General features: G+C 39.9%; 2 protein-coding genes across 3 annotated transcripts; one reads left to right on the top strand and one right to left on the bottom strand.

Annotated features, from left to right (window-relative positions):
- Nucleotides 1-785: 785 nt before the first annotated feature.
- Nucleotides 786-9373, bottom strand: bag3 (BCL2 associated athanogene 3). Of its 2 annotated transcripts, none has more exons than XM_047352548.1 (4): nucleotides 9085-9373; nucleotides 4950-5279; nucleotides 4137-4454; nucleotides 786-3036 (listed from the first exon to the last, which is right to left on the bottom strand). In XM_047352548.1, exons 1-4 carry the CDS (start codon nucleotides 9280-9282, stop codon nucleotides 2299-2301), a joined length of 1584 nt encoding a protein of 527 aa, XP_047208504.1. In that variant the 5' UTR covers nucleotides 9283-9373; the 3' UTR covers nucleotides 786-2298. The 2 variants fall into 2 exon arrangements, with proteins under 2 accessions (XP_047208504.1, XP_047208502.1); XM_047352546.1 differs by having other exon boundaries at nucleotides 4116-4454; nucleotides 9085-9370.
- Nucleotides 9374-11044: 1671 nt separating this feature from the next.
- On the top strand, nucleotides 11045-23498 carry tial1 (TIA1 cytotoxic granule-associated RNA binding protein-like 1). The gene is made up of 12 exons (XM_047351523.1): nucleotides 11045-11395; nucleotides 11778-11874; nucleotides 13144-13242; nucleotides 13383-13437; nucleotides 13656-13743; nucleotides 16596-16671; nucleotides 16902-17010; nucleotides 17771-17866; nucleotides 18009-18093; nucleotides 18208-18331; nucleotides 18749-18891; nucleotides 21000-23498. The coding sequence occupies exons 1-12, from the start codon at nucleotides 11367-11369 to the stop codon at nucleotides 21109-21111; spliced, it is 1113 nt and encodes a 370-aa protein (XP_047207479.1). The 5' UTR covers nucleotides 11045-11366; the 3' UTR covers nucleotides 21112-23498.
- Nucleotides 23499-24941: the final 1443 nt, after the last annotated feature.

Raw genomic sequence — 24941 nt, 5'->3', positions numbered from 1 at the left:
AGCGTTGCTTCAGATCATTGAGGTCTGCAGATGTTCCTTTCTGCACAACTTTCTAAAGGCCACAACTTAAAAACCAAGGTGCTGCCAGCGCAACACATATGACCTCACATTTGGAGTGCTTTGGTATGCTAGGGACTGTCTCAAAGACTGCAAGGTCCTAAGGTCCTGTACCTACAAAACGAGCCCAAGTCATCACACTTCCACCACCGTGCTTGACAGCTGCTATAAGGTGTTTGAGTTGATGCACTGGTCTTCGTTTTGTTCATCTCATTTAACCACGTTATTAATCCAGATGTTTTCTTGTTCTTTTAGATGCAACTTTGCAAAACCTAAATAGAGCTGCCATTTTCTTTTTAACGAAAATCGCCTTTCTCTTTTATCCCTTCAAACCGTGGCTTCCTTGTTAAGTCTATTTCTAATTAAAATGTTTAAAGAGTCACATCTTGTTTCTGCTAACCCAACAATGGATGAGGGGCCAAAAAATATTCTCAGTCATGACTCAGGGGCTTCAGGGGGAAAAGCAGCTGACAACAGATGAAGGCCTAACAGGGACATAAGTCTTGCCCTTGAAAACTTTTCATATGATGAATAAGTTCAGCTACTGGCAAATAGATGACTTGAGCAGTGGCACAATTGTAGTCAAAGTAATTAAAATAGAGATTGAAAGAGTAATAATGTACAGATTTTGTGTAGAAAAGCTCTAATCATCATTCTGTAATATTTTACTTTTCACAGAACACAAAAGGATCAACATCCCTCATATAAAAACCAGAAATCCATTTAGGTGTCAGTCAAAACATTTTATTTTCAATTATACAAATGTTACTTCCTGTAATTAATGAATCAGCCAGCTGCTGATGAGTACTAAGCCACGATCCATAATTTGTGAATGCATGTCAGGCTGTGATGGCTTACAATCTCAGAGGGGCAAATTAGTTCACCGAAAGTTATAATAAAATACTTCCAGGAGCTGGGAGACTGGATTAGGTTTTTTTTAACAGAGGTGGCATTTTTAAGGCTTCGAAGGCCCGTATTGGGTGAAACTTATTACAAATTGTGGCTTTGGTAGGTTTATGACATTCTGACAGTCGTTAAAATTTGCTGATTGTCTCACATCTCAAGTAAGATACACATCGCACCCCTGGTAGACATTACACATTCATGTACCAAAAATACTCATAGAAATCTCATAGAAATACTGGTATCATGGTCTGCAGCAGCAAGTAAAACAATTTACAATTACACTTTAACACAAAACTGAAAACATGCTGCGGTGAAACAGTGTGAACGGATGTGTGGCTGATTTTCAGCATGTTGCATCTTCCAGAATTCCTCCACAGCCTGGAAAAGTTTGGAATACAATTTAAATGTTTCCAGATCTGGATAAGAATGGAAAAGGAAAACAGAATATGGAAAAAATAGGATTTCCAGACTTTATTGCCTCTCCTATTGTCTAAAGGTTGGATTCATCCATCCATCTGCGCACCTTTATGTCTGTCTGTCTGTCTATGCATCTATCTGTTGGTTAGTCTGTTCATCCGTCTGTCCGTCTGTTTAACAGTCCATCTGTTCATTTATGCATTCATCCATCCACCCACCCATCCATACTCCTGATTATGGCATGTTCCATATTTAAAGCCTGGCCACTGTTGAAACATCTGAATCAACAGAGAACTCTGGACATTTTTGAGTCTGGAAAAGTCTGGGATTTCCACACAGAAAACCGTGCGGGAACCCTGATTTTCAATAACAGCAGAGTGCAAAGACAGCAAAATCAGCAATATGCCAAAAAGCAGCATGTAGTAAACAAATGCACTGTGTTTTGTGACAAAGCAGCTCCAACAAGACCAGATGGCATTCACTGGGAGAAATTTGCTTGAGTTGACTCAGGCATTCTGCTTTAAAGCCTAACTCATGTTCTGACTAGATTAAGAAAAGCTTCATAAAGTATTTAATCAGACAAAAGGCAACTACAAATAGCATTTCTTAAGAAAATACTTGTGTTTCTCTTCCATTTATTCATAAAGGCCTCTTACTTGAACAATAATATGTTTAACAAAGTTGTCAACAAATCACTGATGAATGCAATCTTCGTTTAAAGATACTGAAACAACAAAAAGGCAACAACAATGGCTTGGACAATACAGTTCCACCGAGCTACCATCAATTATGTGCTGAATGGACATAGCAACACTTTGAATCAATGCATGCAACTTCCACAAATGCTGTAGGTAGAGGAAAAGGAGAGACAGCCTGAGCAGACTTGTTTCCTCCTCTTTATTTTGAGGTGTTCAGTCATTATATCTCCTTTGCCATCTCAACATTCTCAGTGATCATGCTGGGCTCTCCTTTCTGAGTCAGACTGTCTCCATCCATTGCAGACTGCTCCTCCAGTTGCTCTAGTTCTTCCAGAATGGTCTGCACACGACGAACTCCATCCCTCCTCGCCTGCCGTACATCTGCACGGCCTTCGGGGTCAACAGAGTCCAGTGCCAACAGCTTCTTGGTCAAGAGCTCCTCCAGTAGCAAGTATTTTTTATCATTTTTCTTTCCACTGAAGCTTTTCACTTCCTGCTCCAATTTAGCCACTCTTTCAAGGATTTGCTGCACTTTAGCCAATCCCGGGTGGACTGGGCACTGAGCTGCCAGCTCAGCCTCTGCCTGTGCAGGTGAGACTTCTGTGGGGGAAGTTGGTTCCTCCTGGGCTTCTGATTTTGGAGATATCTGAACTGTAATGTCAGCCATGTGGTGTTGTGGTAGCTCCTGCTTCTGAGCCTGCGACGACAGTTCGTGCTGCGTTTGAGGTGGTGCCTGCTGGAACTGCTGAGGCTGCTGGAAGTGCTGAGGTTGTTGGAGCTGCTGAGGCTGCTGGAAGTGCTGAGGTTGCTGGAGCTGCTGTGGTTGCTGAGATTTCGGGACGTTCGCATTTATGTGAGGTATTTGAGGAGCCGGCGTATTGTTGAGTTTCTGCTGTACGTTTTCATGCTCCTGCTCTGTCTTTTGGGGCAGTTCTCTTGACAGGACCCACTGTGGAGCCTTAAAAGTATAGAGGAAAGAAAAGTAAGTTATTTTATTCATGACAGTCAAATATTTTCTTTTTGTTTTGTTGTTCTTTGTCTGCACTAGGGTCTCCTTCCAGTTGGACATGCCTAGAAAACCTCCTAAGGAGGCCAAGAGGCCTTCCTATTAGATGCTTAAACCACCTCAACTGAGTACTTTCAATGCAGAGAAGCAGAAGCTCTGCTCCAGAGTCCTAATCCTATCTCTAAGGCTGAATCCAGCCACCTTACAGAGAAGGCTAATTTCAGATGCTTGAATGAGGAATCTCTTTGTTTTGATCATGATCCATATCTAAGACCATAAGTGAGGGATGGAAGGAAAATGCACCGGTAAAAGCTCATTAAAGATCTGGATGAAACAAGACCACAGAAAATCAAGGATCGCACTTGGGTTAGGGAGACCAAGACCCCTCCTTGAGCCAGTTTTCCTGGCCCTCAGGGCCAACTGTCCTACATGTTTTTGCCATTTTCCTGCTGCCACCCAACTGATTTAAATGAATAGGTGATTAACAGGTTTCTGCAGCATTAGATGGGATGCTGAAGAGGTAATGCAATTTAAACCAGGTGTAATGGAGCATAGACACGTCTAAAACATGAAGGACAGTCGGCCCTGAGGACCAGGATTGAGAACAATTGCTCTTAGGAGCCATCTTGATTAGATACCTAAACCACATCAGCTGACCCCTTTTGATGCAGAAAAACAGCAGCTCTATTTCCAAGACAGAGCAACACAGCACCCATATTAGCAAAGAGGCAGCCCTATTGGACATTTCTTGACATGTCATTGGGACAAACATGCCAGGAAAACTTCCACAACGAAGGTACATAAGAGGCATCTTGATGATATGCCTCAGCTGATTCCTTCCAATATGGAGTAGTAGCGGCTCTACTCTGAGCTCCCTGTCATGTGGACCCACACTGATGGACATCCAGCTGAGCCATGTGAACTGGGCGGCAGGCAGACTCCCAGCATCATAATCACACTCAACCATCAACGCTATTAAACTGGTTTAAAACTGCAAATAATTTAAGGTAAAACATAAAAAGTGAAATTACTTGTGGCCTTTCCCCCATCACCTGCATTTTAACAGGTGAATGACTCCTCACATGAGGTGGGATGTGAACAGACGTCCCTTCGCGATGTTGGGGAAAAGTAGTTGGAGAAGCTCTTTCTCTAGAGGGCTGTACTCCTGCAGAGTAGCTGGGCCAGTCCTCTGACTGAAGGCGGTGAAAGGGCTGCTGATGTTCAGAGTAGGGAACACGTTGAGTGTAGACGGAGGGATTCGTGTGAGGCGCTGTTTGGCCCCCTCCACCCTCGTGGATCACTGGGATGGGGATATACCCGGGCTGGAGACCAGTGCTGCTGGGCCGTTGGTGATGGGGGGCGGTGTTAACCTTGAATACGAAATAAAAAGCAAATATTCAGTTTATGGCCATCTGCTTCTAAAGCCACCAGGACACTATACCAAATGTTCAGTGGCAGACATACAGGTCATTGTTAAAGTGATTTATTTAAGGTTATTAAAAAGGGGCTAAATACAAATGTACGAAAAACCTCTCAGGATTTTTTTTATTGTATAACTGTTCTTTCACTTCACAATTATGCACTGCGTTATGCTGGTATATGACATAAAATCCATATAAACACACTATGTGGTTTTGATGTGACAAAATGAAAAAACAAATATGAACACTTTTCAACTTTTTGTACTTCCCATGCTCCTCAGCTCTGGAATCAACTCACTGAAAACCTGAAATGTTGAGTTTGTTTTAACCAGACCTGAAAACTGCATTGTATACTGCAGCTTTTTCAAAACATATATAATCAGTTTATTTGATCGGTTCTTAGCTACAAATACATTTGAAAGGCATCATAAACTTAGAAAGTACCTCTGATGTTTGTGAAACTGTCGATCCGGCCTTCCCACACTCCGTGTCAGAGGGTCCAAGCAAAGGTGATTTAGGTCTGCCGTGGAGGATCCCTGACGTCTGGGATGGGGTCGGACCTTCTGTCCTGACATTTTGTGCAGTGACTGGCTGGATGTAGGAGTAACATGGATGCTGCTGCTGCCTCACATCTGCTCCGTCATGGTAGACCGGGATGGGAACATAACCGGGGCGAAGAATGGGGTGCTTCATCTCTTTCACAAAGGTCTTTGAAGGCTCGAAAGGGCTTGATTCTGCTGGCACACTGGGTCCATTTGCTAATGCTTCTCGAATCTGAAAAAGACAATTCAGTATAAATTTGACCGGATATATACACTTTACTGGTATCCCAACAAAAGTGCACACCTCCATTATTTATAGTGAACAATGCAGATTTCTGTGCAGAGCTTAATTTATTATTCAAGATCTATTTAATGCATATTATGAATGGGATTATAACTGTCCCCAATCCTTGGTGCATTGAAAAAAAACAATCAATAGCATGCTCAGTCTCAGATAATAACAAAGGTCATGGGTGAGGCTGAACAATTTTTCAGAGTGGTGCTAAAAGTCTCACTTCTGAGCTTTGGAAAGAAGAAATCATCTGACAGTCAGCCTAAAGATGCAAAATTAATTTCTACAGTAAGCTATGTTTTATCATGTTAACATTTGCAATGGATATTTTACTCCACCATCTGACTACATTTACCACACATTAGCTTAAGAGACACTCGCAACATTTTTAACTAATTATTACAACATATTGAAAGAGAAGTGAATTTACATTTTTTAACTTGCATTTCTTCTATTTTATGAAGTAAACTGAATGTTTTTTCTTTGTAACTAACCCTATAGACAACATTTGTTCTACTCTAGGGCTTTAAAACCAAATAAAATACTTTTTCACCTCGATTTAGTTAGTACTGATCTGAGCATCAGCAGAGAGGAGTACAGGAATGAAGCTGCAGCTTAATGTAATTCATCATCCAGGTAAGTTTGGCGAAAATAACAGCAGACAAATTTAGGTGAGTTAAGATTTTGTCAGCTGCTAGGCTGAAACAAAATAGAAACACCAACCTTATAGAGCTTTAAAACTGCATGCAATTACAAATGAAGTCCTAATGGACCGCTTTTCAGTGAGCATTTCAGACCTATTTTGATTTTTGATAATAAAAACATTTAAATATATAAATAACAGCAGGTGTTTTAACAAGTTAATGATAATATATGTGAGAAAACAGAACAGAAGATAATTAAACAGATGTAAACAAGCTGGCAAAGGCTATGTTGCAATTGTTGCACAGTGACATTAACTACAGTGCCTTGCAAAAGTATTCGGGCCCCTTGAACTTTTCAACATTTTGCCACATTTCAGGCTTCAAACATAAAGATATAAAATTCTAATTTTTGTGAAGAATCAACAAGTTGGACACAATCATGAAGTGGAATGAAATTTATTGGATGTGTCAAACTTGTTTAACAAATAAAAAACTGAAAAGTGGGGCGTGTAATATTATTCAGCCCCTTTACTTTCAGTGCAGCAAACTCACTCCAGAAGTTCAGTGAGTATCTCTGAATGATCCAATGTTGTCCAAATGACTGATGATGATAAATAGAATCCACCTGTGTGTCATCAAGTCTCCGTATAAATGCACCTGCTCTGTGATAGTCTCAGGGTTCTGTTCAAAGCGCAGAGAGCATCATGAAGACCAAGGAACACACAAGGCAGGTCTGAGATACTGTTGTGGAGAAGTTTAAAGCCGGATTTGGATATAAAAAGATTTCCCAAGCTTTAAACATCCCAAGGAGCACTGTGCAAGCAATCATATTGAAATGGAAGGAGTATCAGACCACTGCAAATCTACCAAGACCCGGCCGTTCCTCTAAACTTTCATCTCGAACAAGGAGAAGACTGATCAGAGATGCAGCCAAGAGGCCCGTGATCACTCTGGATGAACTGCAGAGATCTACAGCTGAGGTGGGAGAGTCTGTCCATAGGACAACAATCAGTCGTACACTGCACAAATCTGGCCTTTATGGAAGAGTGGCAAGAAGAAAACCATTTCTCAAAGAAATCCAACAAAAGTTTAATTTAAAGTTTTCCACAAGCCACCTGGGAGACACAACAAACATGTGGAAGAAGGTGCTCTGGTCAGACGAAACCAAAATCAAACTGTTTGGCCACAATGCAAAACGATATGTTTGGCGTAAAAGCAACACAGCTCATCACCCTGAACACATCATCCCCACTGTCAAACATGGTGGTGGCAGCATCATGGTCTGGGCCTGCTTTTCGTCAGAAGAGACAAGGAAGATGGTCAAAATTGATGGGAAGATGGATGGGGCCAAATACAGGACCATTCTGGAAGAAAACCTGTTGGAGTCTGCAAGAGACCTGAGACTGGGACGGAGATTTATCTTCCAACAAGACAATGATCCAAAACATAAAGCCAAATCTACAATGGAATGGTTCATAAATAAACGTATCCAGGTGTTGGAATGGCCAAGTCAAAGTCCAGACCTGAATCCAATCGAGAATCTGTGGAAAGAGCTGAAGACTGCTGTTCACGAACGCTCTCCATCCAACCTCACTGAGCTCCAGCTGTTTTACAAGGAAGAATGGGCAAAACTTTCAGTCTCTCGATGTGCAAAACTGATAGAGACAAACCCCAAGTGACTTGCAGCTGTAATTGCAGCAAAGGGTGGAGCTACAAAGTATTAATGCAAGGGGGCCGAATAATATTGCACGCCCCACTTTTCAGTTTTTTATTTGTTAAACAAGTTTGACACATCCAATAAATGTCATTCCACTTCACGATTGTGTCCAACTTGTTGTTGATTCTTCACAAAAAATTAATTTTATATCTTTATGTTTGAAGCCTGAAATGCGGCAAGAGGTTGAAAAGTTCAAGGGGGCTGAGTACTTTCACAAGGCACTGTATATGCTAACTGATTAAAGGACTTAATGACCTGTGCATATATATTTTAAAACTTTATTTCAGGCAAAATGTGATAAATAAATGAGGACTATATCATGTTGGAGTTTCAAACTTGTTTCAGAATGTTTAGGTGGAGAACCAAGAGCATAGATTAATGCCCACAAGATCCTGGTATCATTTGAAAGTTTACCTTTTTTTTCCCCTTTCAGATTAAATCTACTGCTCTGACATACAAATCTTTCAAATTTTTCTAAATTTTCTTCCACTACTGGTAATATTTGCACAGAATCACACTTTTCCATAAACTGAAGGTGGACCCACAAATGAAACTTGGCATAGGGCCTCACACAAGGTTGGGCCAGCTCTGGGTACAAGCAACAGGTTCCCACCCATTTCAATTTAAAACAAAGGAAAAAAATCTTCCTAGATTTCATTTATAAGTAAACCAGCAGTTTTTTCCGCCAACATCACAGTTGTGAAATAGCTGTGAACGACCCTTTGCCCTCTGTCTGTACAGGACACTGCAGGCTGCCAGCTCCGATGCACCAATTTTATCCCCCAACAGCTGTGTCTTTCCAGCAGATTCCTCAGCACACTAACTTTGGAAAACAGCGTCTGTCCCTGAGAGAAGAGATTACCAGCTTGGAAGGCTGTGGAGCCTCAGCCCACAGGGTTGAACGCTTTCTGATGTATTATTACTATTATTATTATTATTATTATTATTATTATTATTGGTCAGCCAGCTCCTGTTGCCGTATCATACATACTCCTGAGGCCAGAAGGAAAGGCAGAGCAGGCTGAATCCTTGTAAGGGAAAAGTTTATTATGATCTGAACGCCGTTTTTCAAACACGGGGAACCTTTCCGTGCACCGCAGTGACTCACCGAGTAATAATAGTGTTAGATCATGGCATGGGAATATAACGGGAATGATCATCTGTTATATTAGGCTTATGAGCTGTCAGTGAGGGGGAGGTGGCGCTGCCTAACAAGGCCTATTAGGCAACAACATTAATCTAGAATAATAATACAGCGCGGCATTTTTTCTACGTAACACGCTTTGGGAAACGAAACAAACGCAGCTCAATCAAAAATAAACGTGTTTGAATTATGTTTACAGCCGCTAACCCAGACAGACCAACTTTGTAAGGGGTCCGTTACCTTTCTGGTGTCGTGTCTCGGGTCATTCCAGGTGGTGGTTCGGTTGTTGTGGTCCACAAAGAAGGGCCACCCGGTGTGGGGGTCGATCTTCACCTCCCAGCCCAGCGGCAGAGGCTCGCTGTCGTTACTCGCCATCGTGGCTATCGGTGACTGCGTCTTCACGGCGTTCATGTTTCTGACTGCAGAGTAATGAGACATTTTATACGGGCGACGGTCGCTTTAAAGATTCCCACTGGTGACGTGGGGAAGTGGGCTGGAAGTTTCTGGAAATAGCAGGGGTTAATGTCGGGGGCGGCGGACGCAGCGCGCTGGCTCCTCAGACCCCAAACACAGACGACTCTGCGCAGAATAACATTCATTCATCTAATCTTATTTATTTGCTTATTTATTTCTCCAAATTAAAAACACGCGGCTGTTTGCAGTCATAATTAACACAAGCAGGAGGATTCCCAGTCATAATGTGTCCCAGGACCTGATTTTCTGCAAATTAACTAAAGGGAATTTCTAATTTGTTTTGTCTTTATTAATAACAAATCTCCAAATAGACGGAGTCAGACTCCCACACGACAAATGTAGACCCAAGGATTTGCTTGGATTTGGTTCACAATTATGTAAGTGCTGGTGTGAAAGAGTGTAGGCACGGTGACACCTCTAATGACAGTCCTTCCTCTTAATTCTGTCAGGGGGGGATGCTAATAACCCAGCCTCTTCATCATGTGGCTGAACACTGATAAAAACAAACGTGAGGATTTTAAAGCTCCTTTAACTTTAGGGTTTTCACCTAAATTCACATTGCAACAATTGACAATATCAGTCATTTCATCTTACACAACAAATAGGTCTAATCTGTATCCATAAATCTGTGCAAATCAACTTTAGCGCTTATCAATTCTGTTTAATGTAATTTACTGTATAATTTAATGTAATGCAGCCAGGTTCAGATTCAGATCCAATTCAAAACAGTTTGGTTCTATCTAATTATTACACAATGTCAGTAAGTGATAAAATCCCAAAGTAAAGAAGAGAATAAAACAATAAAATAAAATGACTGAACATAAATAAAATTACTAAAACGAGAAGGATAGAAACGGTACGTACAAAACAATCTCTCCATCCATCCATCCATCCATCCATCCATCCATCCGGGTTAGTCCATTCATCTCTCTCTTTACAACCCATTTTAAAGGATTCTAAGGTGTTCCTTAGCCAGGAGAGTCCCTCCAGGGAGTTCTGGGTCTGCACTGGGTCTCTGTCCTGAGGAACACACCTGGTAAACCTCCAAAAATAGGTCACTGGACACATCATGATCACTTTGAAATCCTGTCCATGAATACAACAGAATCTCTTAAGAGATTGTTTGTTGTCTAAATTTTCGAGTAAACACAGAGGAAAACATAAAGAGGTGTAAAACACAGAAACTAAAGCTATAGTAACAACAATAATAACAATAACAATAATAATAATAATAATAGAAGATGAGGAAATAAACTATTTAAAACTGTTTAATAGATAGATAGATAGATAGATAGATAGATAGATAGATAGATAGATAGATAGATAGATAGATAGATAGATAGATAGATAGATAGATAGATAGATAGATAGATAGATAGATAGATAGATAGATAGATAGATAGATAGATAGATAGATAGATAGATAGATAGATAGATAGATAGATAGATAGATAGATAGATAGATAGATAGATAGATAGATAGATAGATAGATAGATAGATAGATAGATAGATAGATAGATAGATAGATAGATAGATAGATAGATAGATGATATTAATATGTGTGTGTGTGTGTGCAGTTTCATTTATTTATTTTTGGATTGTGGAACTCGGGGGGGTCAAAGATTAAACCATACCCTTCCAGAATTGTCCTTCATGTTCGAGTCACCGACATTTTCCTCTCAACGCTGGTGTTAAAAACAAGCGCTCCCTTGCTTAAGGCCTCTTACGGAAGTTGCGCTGGTTGAAGAAAAACAAGTAATTTATCTGCTCCGGCTAAATTTTCTGTTTTTATTCATAAATATACTAGTAAATACACATAGAAACTTAATCTATCCTAAGTAAATGTTTTTACAGCTTACATTCAAACAAACGTAAGCTTTTACTACAACGGTAATCCCGGAAGTCAAAGCGTGACGTAAGACATGAGCACTGTTAGCTAGCTTCTGAGCTAGTTACGAGTTGTTGTTGTTATCAGGGTATATTTTTAGTTATTTAACTACCCAGCAGCGATCATTCTTGACTAGGTTATAGTCAATATCGGTCGGTCATGGACGACGAAAGCTACCCTAGAACCTTGTGAGTAATTTTAAGTGTTCAACATTCGCGGTTTGTTTCGCAACGTTTGCTAACGTCAAGCCGGTGGCTAACTTGGCTACTCGACGTTATCACCATCTATGGCAACACGAAAATCGGCTTTTAGTGTTCATTCACTTAGATTATTTTAGGAAAAATAATCCTGAAATAAATAACTCAAACTTATTGGCATTAAACTCTTTTTTTAAAAGTAATTTTTAAGGTTAGGCCTCACAATTGATGTCAAAAACGTCACAATCACAGTCCAAAACCTCACATGAGGAAGTTAAAACCGAAAGAAAAAGACGCTAAATTGTTTAACTGAGTCATAGCTGTAGTTGGAGTATACTGTTTTAACATTTTACACACCTTCTATACCCCTCAGGTATGTGGGAAACCTCTCCAGGGATGTTACAGAGATTTTGATTTTGCAACTCTTCACCCAGATTGGACCCTGCAAAAGCTGCAAAATGATCACAGAGGTAAACGTCCAGGATCCTGGTTTGGTTGCTTGTCTTTCAACATCTAATCGCGGCTGCATCTCCATAAACTAAATTATCACGGAAAAGCTAATTTCTTATAAAAAGTGAAACCACCATAGATCCATTGAACACAGCGTGATTTGTTTATTTGTGTTAATTCTGATGACGGTTCCTTTCAACTAATGAAAACCCGAATTTAGTGTTCCAGAAAATAAGACAATTACATAAATGATTTTTATTACAGAATAGTATGCACATGTCCTGTACAGTATGTGTACTCTGTACTTGGGTGGATTTCCTTTTGCATGAATTTAATTGCATTGCGTTGATGGGTCACCCTGTGGCGCTGCTGAGGTCTTAAGGGAACCCAGTTTGCTTTAAGTGCGACCTTCAGCTCATTTGGTGTCTCATCGTTTCCTTGCTGATACTTTATCGATTCTCTGTGGGACTAAGGTTAGTCCAGGACAGTGTAGTTTTGGCAGTGTGAGGAGGTACCACGTTGTGCATAAAGCCTATCAGCAGAGGGAAGCATGCAGAATTTACTTTCTTCTTTAAAGAGGACTATGGGCCACTGAGCAACAGTTTATTCCTCCTTCTCTTTAGCCCAGTTGAGACGCTTCTGGTGTTGTCTTTGGTTCTGGAGTGGCTTAAAACAAGGGATGTTGTAGCCGATACACTGGATATGTCTGTGTGGTGGCTCTTATAGGTCCAACCTTAGCTGCAGTCAATGACATCTGAATCTTCCCCAAGCTCTTGAATGGTCTCTGCTTCACAACCCCTCCAAGGTTGTGGTTATCCCTTTAGCTTGTGCACCGTTTCTGTCGCACTTTTTTCTTCCAATAAACTTTCCATTGATTTGCATAAATACAGCAGGTGGAACAGCCAGGCTTTTAGCAGTGACCTTTTGTGGCTGACCCTTGTTGTGGAGGGTGTCTGGGCAATTCTTAAGTCAGCAGTCTTCCCTGTGATTGTGTAGGCAATTATACGACCATAATATTTCTATATTCAAAACAATTTTTATTATTATTCAGAAACAGAATGTTGGATTATATTTGAGTTATATTATTTTATAATCATCTAAATTAACACCTGAAATATCACTCTGTGTCTACAGTAAATCTAAATATTTGAGTATCCTTTTTTTAACTGATTTATTGGGATAAATGTACTCTTCAGTGAGGTTCCAATTTATTGAGCACATTTCAGTTATGATTTGTAAAAATCGGTGCCAGAGTTTTGAACTTCTTTGCTCACCTTGTTCTTCTGCAGCACACGAGCAATGATCCATATTGCTTTGTGGAGTTCTATGAGCGCAGAGATGCCGCTGCAGCCCTGGCAGCCATGAATGGGAGGAAGATTCTAGGAAAGGTGAGAAGAGTATTAATTAGAGCTATTCTAAATGAAATGAAGAAGCTTAACTAATTTGATCCTTGGAAATTGTCAATTAATTTTTTTTCATTCAGTCTTTTATAGTTTTAATGATGTTCAGTAAATTCTTTTGTTTTTAGGAAGTTAAAGTTAACTGGGCCACCACCCCTAGTAGCCAGAAGAAAGACACATCCAGTAAGTTTGCTACTTCTACTTCTACTACTACTACTACTACTTCTACTTCTACTTCTACTACTACTACTACTACTACTTCTACTTCTTCTTCTTCTTCTTCTACTTACTTCTACTTACTTCTACTTCTTCTTCTTATTAATTGTTTTAATTAGATCAACAAAGGTCAGAATTTGCAAGGTAATTTTACATAATAGACGTTTCTTTTTGCTGTTTCTCAGATCACTATCATGTTTTTGTGGGTGATTTAAATCCAGAGATTAGCACTGAAGATGTCAGGGCTGCGTTTTCACCTTTTGGAAAAATCTCGTAAGTTCATTCTTTTATTGCTGCAATTTGTGCGATTTTAAAGATTCCTTGTTTTATGTACAGCTCCTTTGTGGCAGCGTTGGATTTTTCTTTAGATGGGTAAAAATTGCTTCATGAAACTGCTCTGAAAGCTTATGCTGCAACACAGCCATCTGTGACCACGTTTACACGCATGTTGAATCAACTTTTAAAACAAAAAGCTAATAAATCTGCACATTTTAAGATCTGATGTCGCCCCACAGTTCGTCCACTTAGCCACATACGATGTATGCTTCACCTCCGTTTATTGTGAGCGAATATAAAGTCTCAACTCCCCTTTGCAAAATAAATAAATGCTAATAAAGGACACAGGAAATAAATGTCTGCTAGTAACCATATAAACCCTCAAATGGAAAAACAAGGAACATTCATGACTCTGTTCTCTGATAGATAACGATAGTTTAGCTTTGCAGATTAGCCTTGGATTTAGCTCTTCCACATGGAGTTTCAATTTAGACAGGAATCATTTTAGATCAGCTGGTCCTTTCTGAACGAATACAAGGAAAATATTATCATCATCATCTGAGTGGCTTGTTTGCAGGTTTTACCACCAGTCCACCTGCTAACATCAGACGTACAATAGCATTAATATGTTTTCATACATATTCTTTATATGTAACCTGCATTTATGCATGTAGACATGGTTAATGGTAGTAATACACAGTTTTAGGATTAAAATATGAGCTGGACCTCTTTGGTCTCACAGCTTTTACAGACCTCTTGCATAATAGTGCCTTGGAAAGGTTTTCATGCCCCTTGACCTTTTTCACATTTTATCATGTTACAACCACAAATTACAATGTATTTTATTAGGATAAATTCAGAAGTGAAGAAAAAGAATAACTTATGAAAAACATTGTAACATGTGAAGAGGTGTGGTGTGCATTTGTATTCAGAGCCCTTAATAATCCTTGATGAAATCCGGGGCAACCAAATACCCTCAGAAGTACCCTAATCAGTTAATTGTCCTTCATGAAGACCGAGGGACACAGCAGACAGGTCAGGGAGGACGTTGTGGAGATGTTCAAAGCAGAGTCAGGTTGCAAAACAATATCCTGACCTTTAAACATCTCCAAGAGCTCTTTTTAATCCATCATCTCAGTATGGCACAGCTGCAAATTTACAAAGACATGCTGTCCACCTAAACATACAAGACAATAATTAAAGAAGCAGATAAACAAGGTCAATGGTAACTCTGGAGCTGAGCAACAGAGATCCACAGCTCAGGTGGGAAGGGTCAGTTGGATGCTCCAGAAATCTGACTTTTATGTAAGACTCACAAGAAGAATCGCATTATTGGAAGAAAGCCATAAGAAGTCAAAGTGTGAAAAGGGTGAAACTAAAATGAACCTTTTTGGCGTACATGCAAAACACAGCGTATCACCCTGAACACAAAAACCTCACGGTAAAGCATGGTGGTGGCAGCATCATGCGCAGAGACTTATTTAAACATAGAGCAAACACTGAGCTACAATGGAATGGTTTGGATCAAGGTGGGTTAGGATGGTCCAAACAAAAACTAAACCTAAATACAAGTCAGAATCTGTGGTCAGACTTGGAAGTTGTTTGCAGATGTTCCCGGTCCAGTCTAACTGGGTTGACTGATTTTAAACGGGAAGAATTTCACTGTCTGGATGAGTAAACCTGTTTTACACAAACCCCAACAGAGCTGCTGCTGTGATACCATGAAAGGTGTTTCTACAAGGTTCAGGGGAGATGAATACATCTGCAGACCACAGATTATGGATTCCATAGTTTAAAAAGATGTTTGAAAACTATGCAACACTCCAAAATGAAAATGTTCAAGGGAACGGAATACTTTTGCAAAGCAACATATTTTGCAGTTTTAACCACTTTAACAGAGTGGAACAGTGTCTTTTTAAACTATTATATGACATGCGTTTGTGCCTCAGCTGTTTTTGTGAATGAGCTGTCAGCTTTTAACCAGTTTTTGCATTTTATCCACATGTACAAAGCGGTAAGTGAACTGTACTTTTACAGAGCAAAATGCAAACATTGTGTATGAACCTGAACCGCCTTTAAAAGTACTTCACAGTGAAGTAATAGCACTTTGGTTATTTTACAGAAATGCTCATAGGATTGGACAGCAGCTTGAAGGCTAACAGCAAGGAACTGTGCACTCTGGAGACTCAGATGTAGTTTTTCTTCCTCTATTTATTCAATTTTATTCCCACATGTCTTTATTTGCAGATACCGTGTATTAATGATATCGCATATATAAACAGTGTTTACCTCAACACCTTTGCTTAAATTGTCTCATTTTGATTTGTGTAGTGTTGTTTGTAGAACAATGATCCTCTTCTTCCAAATTTTCTAAAAATGTCAATTTCTCAAAATTTACAGCTGCCCAAAGTCCAAACGGCATAATGGTGGTAAAGAATTGACCAGGAAAAATAAAGAAATCTGTTAACAGGCCACGTATGCCATTTAATTCCTTTTTTCTTCTGATATTTTTATATACATTTCTGTCTGTAGGAGTAGCAGTTACAGCACATTTTAGGAATGCATGGTAATCTATTTCACTAGTCTATTGCTGTGAGGATTGAGCCAAAATGTGGTGCTCTAGTGGTTAAGATTTATTAAAACACCTGAAATAATTTCAAGGATACTGTAGGCTGCATGTATTTGTTAATGTTTTGTTTTCAAGAATTCAGCAGTAGGTCATGTTAGCTAATAAACTTCACTGTAGTGGAGGAGTTAAAGTTTAGTGTGTTTTGCGTGGTTCCTTTTACTGTGAGGATTTTATTTCTGAAGGGTGCTGATCTTATTTTTTTCCTCACTTTATCCCTCAGAGATGCTCGTGTCGTGAAGGACATTACAACTGGCAAATCAAAAGGGTATGGATTTGTGTCCTTCTACAACAAACTGGTAAGGCTTCAGTGCAGGAACACAGACTGAAGGTTATGTTTTTCTTTATTATTCTCCTTAAATGCTTTTACCGTAACTGGAGTAGTTGAACTTATAGTCAGCCAGTGTCATCAAACATCACACTACACAGTTTCCACATTGCCACTGCCAGTTTTAGTATTGCAGCATTAAAAAAAACAATAATGTTTGTTTTCCTGAAGAGCGGTACTGTTCCTCTGTTTGGATTTCAGGATGCAGAAAATGCCATCTCACACATGGCGGGGCAGTGGCTTGGAGGACGCCAGATCAGGACAAACTGGGCAACACGTAAACCCCCAGCTCCCAAAAGTGCTCAGGACAGTGAGTATTGACAGCAAATTCTTCCTTTCTTTATCTTATCTTTATTTGTATGCGTGCCTTTTTAAATTTGTGGCTAGTTCTGGAGCAGCCGTGGTTTTTAGCAATGAAACGAAACCATAACCGAGTCTTCACCATGATTACACTTTAAAAACTTATGCGTACTCACCCCAAACTTGACTGAAAGATGCAACAAATCTTTAAACAAATATGGCCAACACTTCTGTCTGAAGTTGCTTTTATAGTAGAGCAAAAGAGAGCTCTGGTTGGGATTACAACCCGGTGTTCTACAGCTATAACCTCTAATCTTTTCACAGCAGTTACTTTCTCAAACAGAATTAAAATCCCTTAGAAATTGTGACGCTGACTGATTTTAATAGTTAAAGCCTGTGCAACGGTGACCGTTTTCATTTTTATCTCAGAGCAGAAACACAGTGAAAACATGCCACGATTCTTGGCTTAAATCCCCCATAAATCTCTTAATGAGAGCGTTTATTGTCTCCACCTGGACACACCCAGAAAGTGGAAGGTCCTCGCTTCATTTCAATAATAATTCCTCTATGGGTAGCTCATTTTGTCAATCTTGTTTAATTTAAAGTAAACAGAAAATAAGAATTGCCAGGGTTAATCTGTTTGGCCCTGGTTCCTGCTGTGAAGACGCACCTTCAGTATTATAACGGTGAAGGTGATCTCTTCATAGATATCATTCATGGATCTGTTTAGAGTACCTGAAATGTTCGGTGGTGTTTTGTTTTTCTCTCAGACGGTTCAAAGCAGCTGAGGTTTGACGACGTAGTGAATCAGTCGAGTCCACAGAACTGCACAGTGTATTGTGGTGGGATCCAGTCAGGACTCACAGGCAAGTGTCATATTCTCAAGAGGCCATTATTCCACCCGGTCATCACTGTATAATTATAGACGTCTTACCAGTTCCCATACTGTCTGCTGAAATCGAGCTAAGAAGCAACCAGAACATTATTTTCTCTCTATGATACTTTCAGAACATCTGATACGGCAGACGTTTTCACCATTTGGTCAAATAATGGAGGTCAGGGTGTTCCCAGAAAAAGGATATTCTTTCATCAGGTATTATCAGAGTTCACTGCAGCCTCTAGATGTCAACAGCAGCATGTTAGTGAAGTATTACGGAACAATTCATGTAATTCTTGATGCATTTTGTTCTGTTGTTTTGTTCTGAAGGTTTTCCTCCCATGACAGTGCTGCACACGCCATTGTGTCTGTAAATGGCACAGTCATTGAGGGACAAATGGTGAAGTGCTACTGGGGCAAAGAGTCAACTGACATAGCAAAAAGCCCACAGCAGGTATGTGACAAAGTCCTCCTGGTTGGGTGAATTTTGTTCTTTGAAATATGAGAAAATAATTTTTACAAAAGTGAGCAAGATGCCCGGCGCTGAACCGGCATTTGTCCGGATCTAACTCTGCTACGGATTGTTCTTCGGAGAATTCATTGTTCCTTGTTGTCAGTCAAGAGAGTGGAGCGGGCCGACTGTGGAGTCAGGATCTTGGCAAGAGATTAACCGCCTGCCACCTCACTAAGACACATGGTCACTCTGAAACTGTGGACAGTTTGATTTATCTATGAATAAATAAGGAAAATCTGAGACAGATTTCTGTTTTCAAAAGGTGTCTTCATGTATTTGTGTCTTGCTGCTCAGTGAATGTGGAGATGTGGAATAATGACATGAATCTACTTTGTTCCTTCCTTCGGTGCTGGTCAGGTTGATTACAGTCAGTGGAGCCAGTGGAACCAGGTCTACTCAGACCCTCAGCAGCAGTATGGGCAGTACATGGCCAACGGGTGGCAGGTTCCTTCTTACAACATGTATGGACAGACATGGAACCAGCAAGGATACGGCGTAGAGTGAGTTTCTCTGTTAAACTGTCTCCTTTACTGTTGTGTTTCAGGCCGGTAGATTTATTGCTCCTTTGAGTCGATGCAAATATGATTAAAATACTGAATGTTTGAAACTAACTCCTCTTTTAACATTAATAAGAGGTTAACCTACCAGATCAAGTGAATTATTAGCGGATGTCCTCTCCTTGCGGCCCTTAATGTTGTTGTTGCAAAACATTTGCTGCCGCATTAGACCCTCTATTTGCAATAAATCAGAGTTCATGGTGAAAGAAAACTTGCAAAATTAAGATTTTCAAAAAGTCACCGTTTAGTGTATTTAAATAGATTTGGAAAACCGAGGTTTTGAGCAGGTGACAAGGGAATCTGCTTTGACAGCGCTCTGGTTCTGCAGCTTGATGCATTGTTCCTGTCACAGTTTCAACTTTCTGTCTGGGTTTAGGACCATTTGCATTTTTTTGCAGCATAAAATGTTCTGGTAGCATTCATTCAGTTTGCAATTCTGGCCGAAGAATTTCAGTATTGTTAAAAGTTACCGTTTTAAAAAGCCCAGAACTTTCCATCATTCTTTTTGGATTAAAGTTATTTTAATCCGATGCCAGAGAAAGTGCTCTAGTGACCCTAGCGCTCTTATCTCTTTGGCTCTATGGAGCAAAGAGATAACGCATCACGGCCCCTCCCCCACACATTGCTGCACACTGCTGGCAGGCTGAAAGACGGCTCTGATACTTTTCATTTCTTTACCAGAAGGACACATTTGGTTGTTTTGGAATATTCCTGGTAACTAATAGCACAAACAGTCACAGTGTGGAAACTAAAGAGCATCAACCATCTGTTTATTAAAGTTAGGCTGTTTTAAAACTTCCATTGGCAAGACTTGCGGCTCACCACCTGAGCAGATAGCCCGGCTAATTAAACACCTATTTTATGCTTGTTATACTGAAGCTATGCGTTTTGGGGTAACATTTTTGTGTAAATACTGTGCAACTGGTATCTTTAATCATATTGACCCATATTTAGTTGTTTTGTTGTGATAAAACTCCAAGGCCCATGATGCAGAGCAGCACAGCCCTGTCAGAGAAATTGTGGCCACACATTCATCCTTTTCCATGAATCTGTGAAACAAGTCGGCTTCTGCAACTAAAGGCGGTTTCATCTCTCCAAAGATTATCCTTCAGTTTTACAAACCGATGTGGGTGCAGTATATTTACCACTAAAACCTGAAATCACACAGTCGGTCCACTGTTGCCTTGCATCAAGAAGGTCCTGGGTTTGACTCCCGACCGGGAGTCTGGATGGAGTTTGCATGTTCTCCCCGTGCATGCATGGGTTCTCTCCGGGTACTCCGGCTTCCTCCCACAGTCCACAAACATGACTGTTAGGTTAATTGCTCTCTCTCCATTGACCTCTACATTGAATGAGTGTGTGCACAGTTGTTTGTCCCGTGTTGCCCTGCGATGGACTGGCCATGTGTGTGCCCATAGACTGCTGGAGATAGGCACCAGCTTCCCCGCGACCCACTAGGGAAGAAGCGGTAGAAAATGACTGACTGACACACAGTGTGCGCTTGCGAACACATCAGTTGTTAAGTGGCTGTTGTTCATTTTGTTTAAAAAATTGAGTTAAATGTTTTAGAGTTTCTGTACTGACAGGAATCAGCTGCACATTCGGTTTAAAGTAAGCTCACCTACAGGGCTGTAAATGGCAAGGCTTCTGATTATTTGGGTCAGCTTTTAACCAAACACTCCTGCTTCTGGGCTTCCGAGCCCAGAATCTCCTGGTTGCTCCTCATACGAGGCTAAAGGCTGGAAACTGACGAGGACAGGGCCTGTGGATCAGTTTACTGCTCAAACTTCACTTCGCCGACCCTTTGGATGTTTTTTAAAAACCAACTGAAAACTGTTTTCTTCTACCCGGCTTAAAACGTCTTAAAACCTTCAGCTTACTGAAAGTTTCAGAAAAACTGTTAAAAGACTTTTCGTTGTCATTGATGAAAATGATTCATTTCATTGTTAAAAATGAATCACCTGAGAAATGTGAGTCTGGAAAAGCTCGAAGTGTTTGAGTAGCATCCCTGTTTACAGCTGACTAACTGGGTATCTGTGCAACCTTTGCAGGCAGTCACAGTCATCAGCCTGGATGGGCGGATATGCTTCTGCACCAACGCCTCCTGACGCCGTCATGTCCAACGTGGGAAATTTCAACATGGCTGGCTATCAGATGCAGTGAGATGGCTCCGACCTGAACATGACACCAAGGGAATAAACAGCACTTTTCATCTGGACAGTAACAAGAGGAAACAAAGAGGAGTCGTATTTATCTAGCCTTGGTAGCTGAGAGGTGGTTCCTAACAACCCGTTTTATAAATCACTGTCCACCCGACTCAGAACCTTGTTTATATTGTAATGATAAACAATGCTGTCATGGAAAAGTACTTTTGGGTTTTGTAGGGAAAACCAAAGAAACTAACCTGGCCTGAATACTAAAGGATATACCAAAATTTTAAACATTACGCTCCTCGGACCCTTAGCTATTACCTCACCGGAGGAAATCTGTTTATCTCTGAATTTTCCAAACTAAAAAAAAAAACATTTTGTAGTTCTTTAAAACTAATTCTGGTGTTTTTAGATCCAAAACCTGACATTTCAGACCTAAAAACACTTTTCAAAGAGAGCCTTCCTGTTACTCAGCAACTTCCAGGAAAGTGTTGAGGATGAAAAGCTTGAATTAACCGGCATGAACTTAAAATTATCCTTCTCCCAGTTTGGAAATGTTTTTAAAAATATATTTTAATGTGGATTTACTAATTGGGCTCAGCCATTTTTCCCAACACAGGACAAATGTCCATGTTCAGTTTTCTTCTTCATGTCAGTTTCTGACACAGTTTTGCATAAATCGAGCAGTTTGTTTGTAGATCATTATTGAGCTATTAGGAAAAATTTGCTTCGTTTTGCTCGACACCTTCAGTCCTTAAAATATGTCAAAATTTAGCTGGGATTTTTTTTTTGAATAAAGTTTGTTTAAAAAGAAATTCTTGATAATTTTTTGCAGTGAAACGCTCGTCATTTACAGATGTTGAAGGGTTTTATTTCGGATGCTGCAGCCAAGTTTGATTTTCTAGTGTTGAATCTGAAAAGAAAAGGCTGTACCTTTTTTTTTTTTTTTTTTTTTTGTCCCTGTGTAAATAACAATACAACTTGGTAAAGGTAACAGACTTTTTGCTCATTTTGAAGCAGCTTGGTCAGAGGAGATTTTTTTTCTGTTTTCAATCTGACCTCTTGGCTGGTGGTTGTTTATTTCTGGTTGGTTACAAGATTTATTCAAACTGGATCCAAAATATTTCCCAAATTTATATCCTTAATATACCCTATTCTTTTTTTGTTCTTCGAATACTTGTCAAAAGGGTAATTTATTGTAAAAACTGCAATTTTACAAACTACAGGTCCTGCTGTTTGGGTTTTATTTTTCTCTGGGTTTCTGTATAGTGTGTCAGAATTTAAAGGGCATATATCAGCATTTTAACAACTTTTTCTTCCCATTTGTTTCAGACTTGTAGTTTCTGATAGAAAGCGAGGACACGGCAGTGAGAATACTGTCATAGTTGCTCAACACTGACGATATGTTTGGAACGCTGAACTCTGGCATTAATGCATAACACACCGTCAATCCTGGTAGTGGCAGCCAAGTCTACAGCTTGAATTTAAAATCATTAAGTAAAACTATCTGGTCATTTTGCAGTAGTGTGGAGACCTAACCAACAGGCAACCTACCCTGGGATTTAACAGCTCTATGTGGTGAGCCCAGTCTTCACCACAGTCGCAAATAGGCTCTTGGGACAAAAAATAACATTCAGAACACACAATTTCTGGCAGTATTTGGATGGAGGTAATTTCTGCCCCAGTTCTGACCAGCATTGATACATCTGTTTGGTTTTATAGTTCCGTGTTATATGGTACTTACCTCCTGTTTCTAAGAGATGCTTGGCTGCAAAGCCTTTTTTTGTCAAAAATCCTCTTTTAATACTACTCTGCTTTGTAAAATAAGGGGAACGCTAATAAGGATGGAATTATTTTTCATACTTTAATATTTGCAGACTTTAAGCCTCTGATATTTGGTATGTGCCCTTTAAAAGCTGTTTCCAATGTGCTGAACAAGATGTTTTGGTTTTGATTTTTGAAGAGGTGAAACGCGTCGGGTGTTTTTTGGGTTTGTAAATATAAACCTTGGCCATGAACCCTTATAAAACTTAAATAATGTACATAATGTTGGTAACATCTTCTACAATAATATTCTCTTAGAATTTTAGCAATATAAATTATGAATACGCCTTGACAGATATGTTAATGAAGTCCAACAGTTGAGGTATTTTGAAAAAAGATCGACTTTGGATTTAAATTTCTTTTGGCTGGGTTTCCCCATGTTTATGTTTGTGTGCCATTTCCTCTGTGCAGCAGCAAACAGATAAACTGCACAATCATTGCTTGAAATGTGGAATGTAATGACGACATTGTTTTTGTTGGTAATTGGAACCATTGAAGTGATGTTTAATAAAATTGTCAGTTTTCCACTTGGCGGAAAACAAAACTCACTTCAAATAAAGAAACATTTGTACCTGATTGTTCAGGACATTTATTAGACAGTAATGAATGTTTTCTATGCCCATAGTCTGATAGCAAAGCAAATACACACACTGTAAAACTGCATTTTATGCAACATCTAAACAGTTAACACATTTATTCGGTATTTATACTAACTCTACTCCAGATGGGTCGGGTCATCTGGATCCCTTTGATCCTAAAATGAAATCCCAATCACTATTTGCTGTTTTTTAACCAATATGAGTATATTTTGGTCTGTTAAAACCTAAGATTGTTGCCATTATATTAAAGTACAAAGAAGCCTTAATGTATACAGTGTCTTGCGAAAGTATTCAGCCCCCTTGAACTTTTCAACCTCTTGCCACATTTCAGGCTTCAAACATAAAGATATTAAATTCAAATTTATTGTGAAGAATCAACAAGTGGGACACAATCATGAAGTGGAATGAAATTTATTGGATGTGTCAAACTTGTTTAACAAATAAAAACTAAAAAGTGTAGTGTACAATATTATTCGTCCCCCTTGCGTTAATACTTTGTAGCTCCACCCTTTGCTGTAATTACAGCTGCAAGTTGCTTGGGGTTTGTCTCTATCAGTTTTCACATCGAGAGACTGAAATTCTTGCCCATTCTTCCTTGTAAAACAGCTGGAGCTCAGTGAGGTTGGATGGAGAGCGTTCGTGAACAGCAGTCTTCAGCTCTTTCCACAGATTCTCGATTGGATTCAGGTCTGGACTTTGACTTGGCCATTCCAACACCTGGATACGTTTATTTGTGAACCATTCCATTGTAGATTTGGCTTTATGTTTTGGATCATTGTCTTGTTGGAAGATAAATCTCCGTCCCAGTCTCAGGTCTCTTGCAGACTCCAACAGGTTTTCTTCCAGAATGGTCCTGTATTTGGCCCCATCCATCTTCCCATCAATTGTGACCATCTTCCCTGTCCCTGCTGACGAAAAGCAGGCCCAGACCATGATACTGCCACCACCATGTTTCACAGTGGGGATGATGTGTTCAGGGTGATGAGCTGTGTTGCTTTTACGCCAAACAAATTGTTTTTGCATTGTGGCCAAACAGTTCGATTTTGGGTTCATCTGACCAGAGCACCTTCTTCCAGATGTGTGGTGTGTCTCCCAGGTGGCTTGTGGCAAACTTTAAACGAGACTTTTTATGGATATCTTTGAGAAATGGCTTTCTTCTTGCCACTCTTCCATAAAGGCCAGATTTGTGCAGTGTACAACTGATTGTTGTCCTATGGACAGACTCTCCATAGGACATAGGTGCATTTATACAGAGATTTGATGACACACAGGTGGATTCTATTTATCATCATCAGTCATTTGGGACAACATTGGATCATTCAGAGATCCTCACTGAACTGGAGAGAGTTTGCTGCACTGAAGGTAAAGGGGCCGAATAATATTGCACGCCCCACTTTTCAGTTTTTTATTTGTTAAAAAA

This window comes from Girardinichthys multiradiatus, chromosome 22 (genome assembly GCF_021462225.1).
Source record: "Girardinichthys multiradiatus isolate DD_20200921_A chromosome 22, DD_fGirMul_XY1, whole genome shotgun sequence".
NCBI classification, from domain to species: domain Eukaryota; kingdom Metazoa; phylum Chordata; class Actinopteri; order Cyprinodontiformes; family Goodeidae; genus Girardinichthys; species Girardinichthys multiradiatus.
Note: the sequence above shows the minus strand (reverse complement) of the source record. Positions and strands in the feature narration are given on the sequence as shown.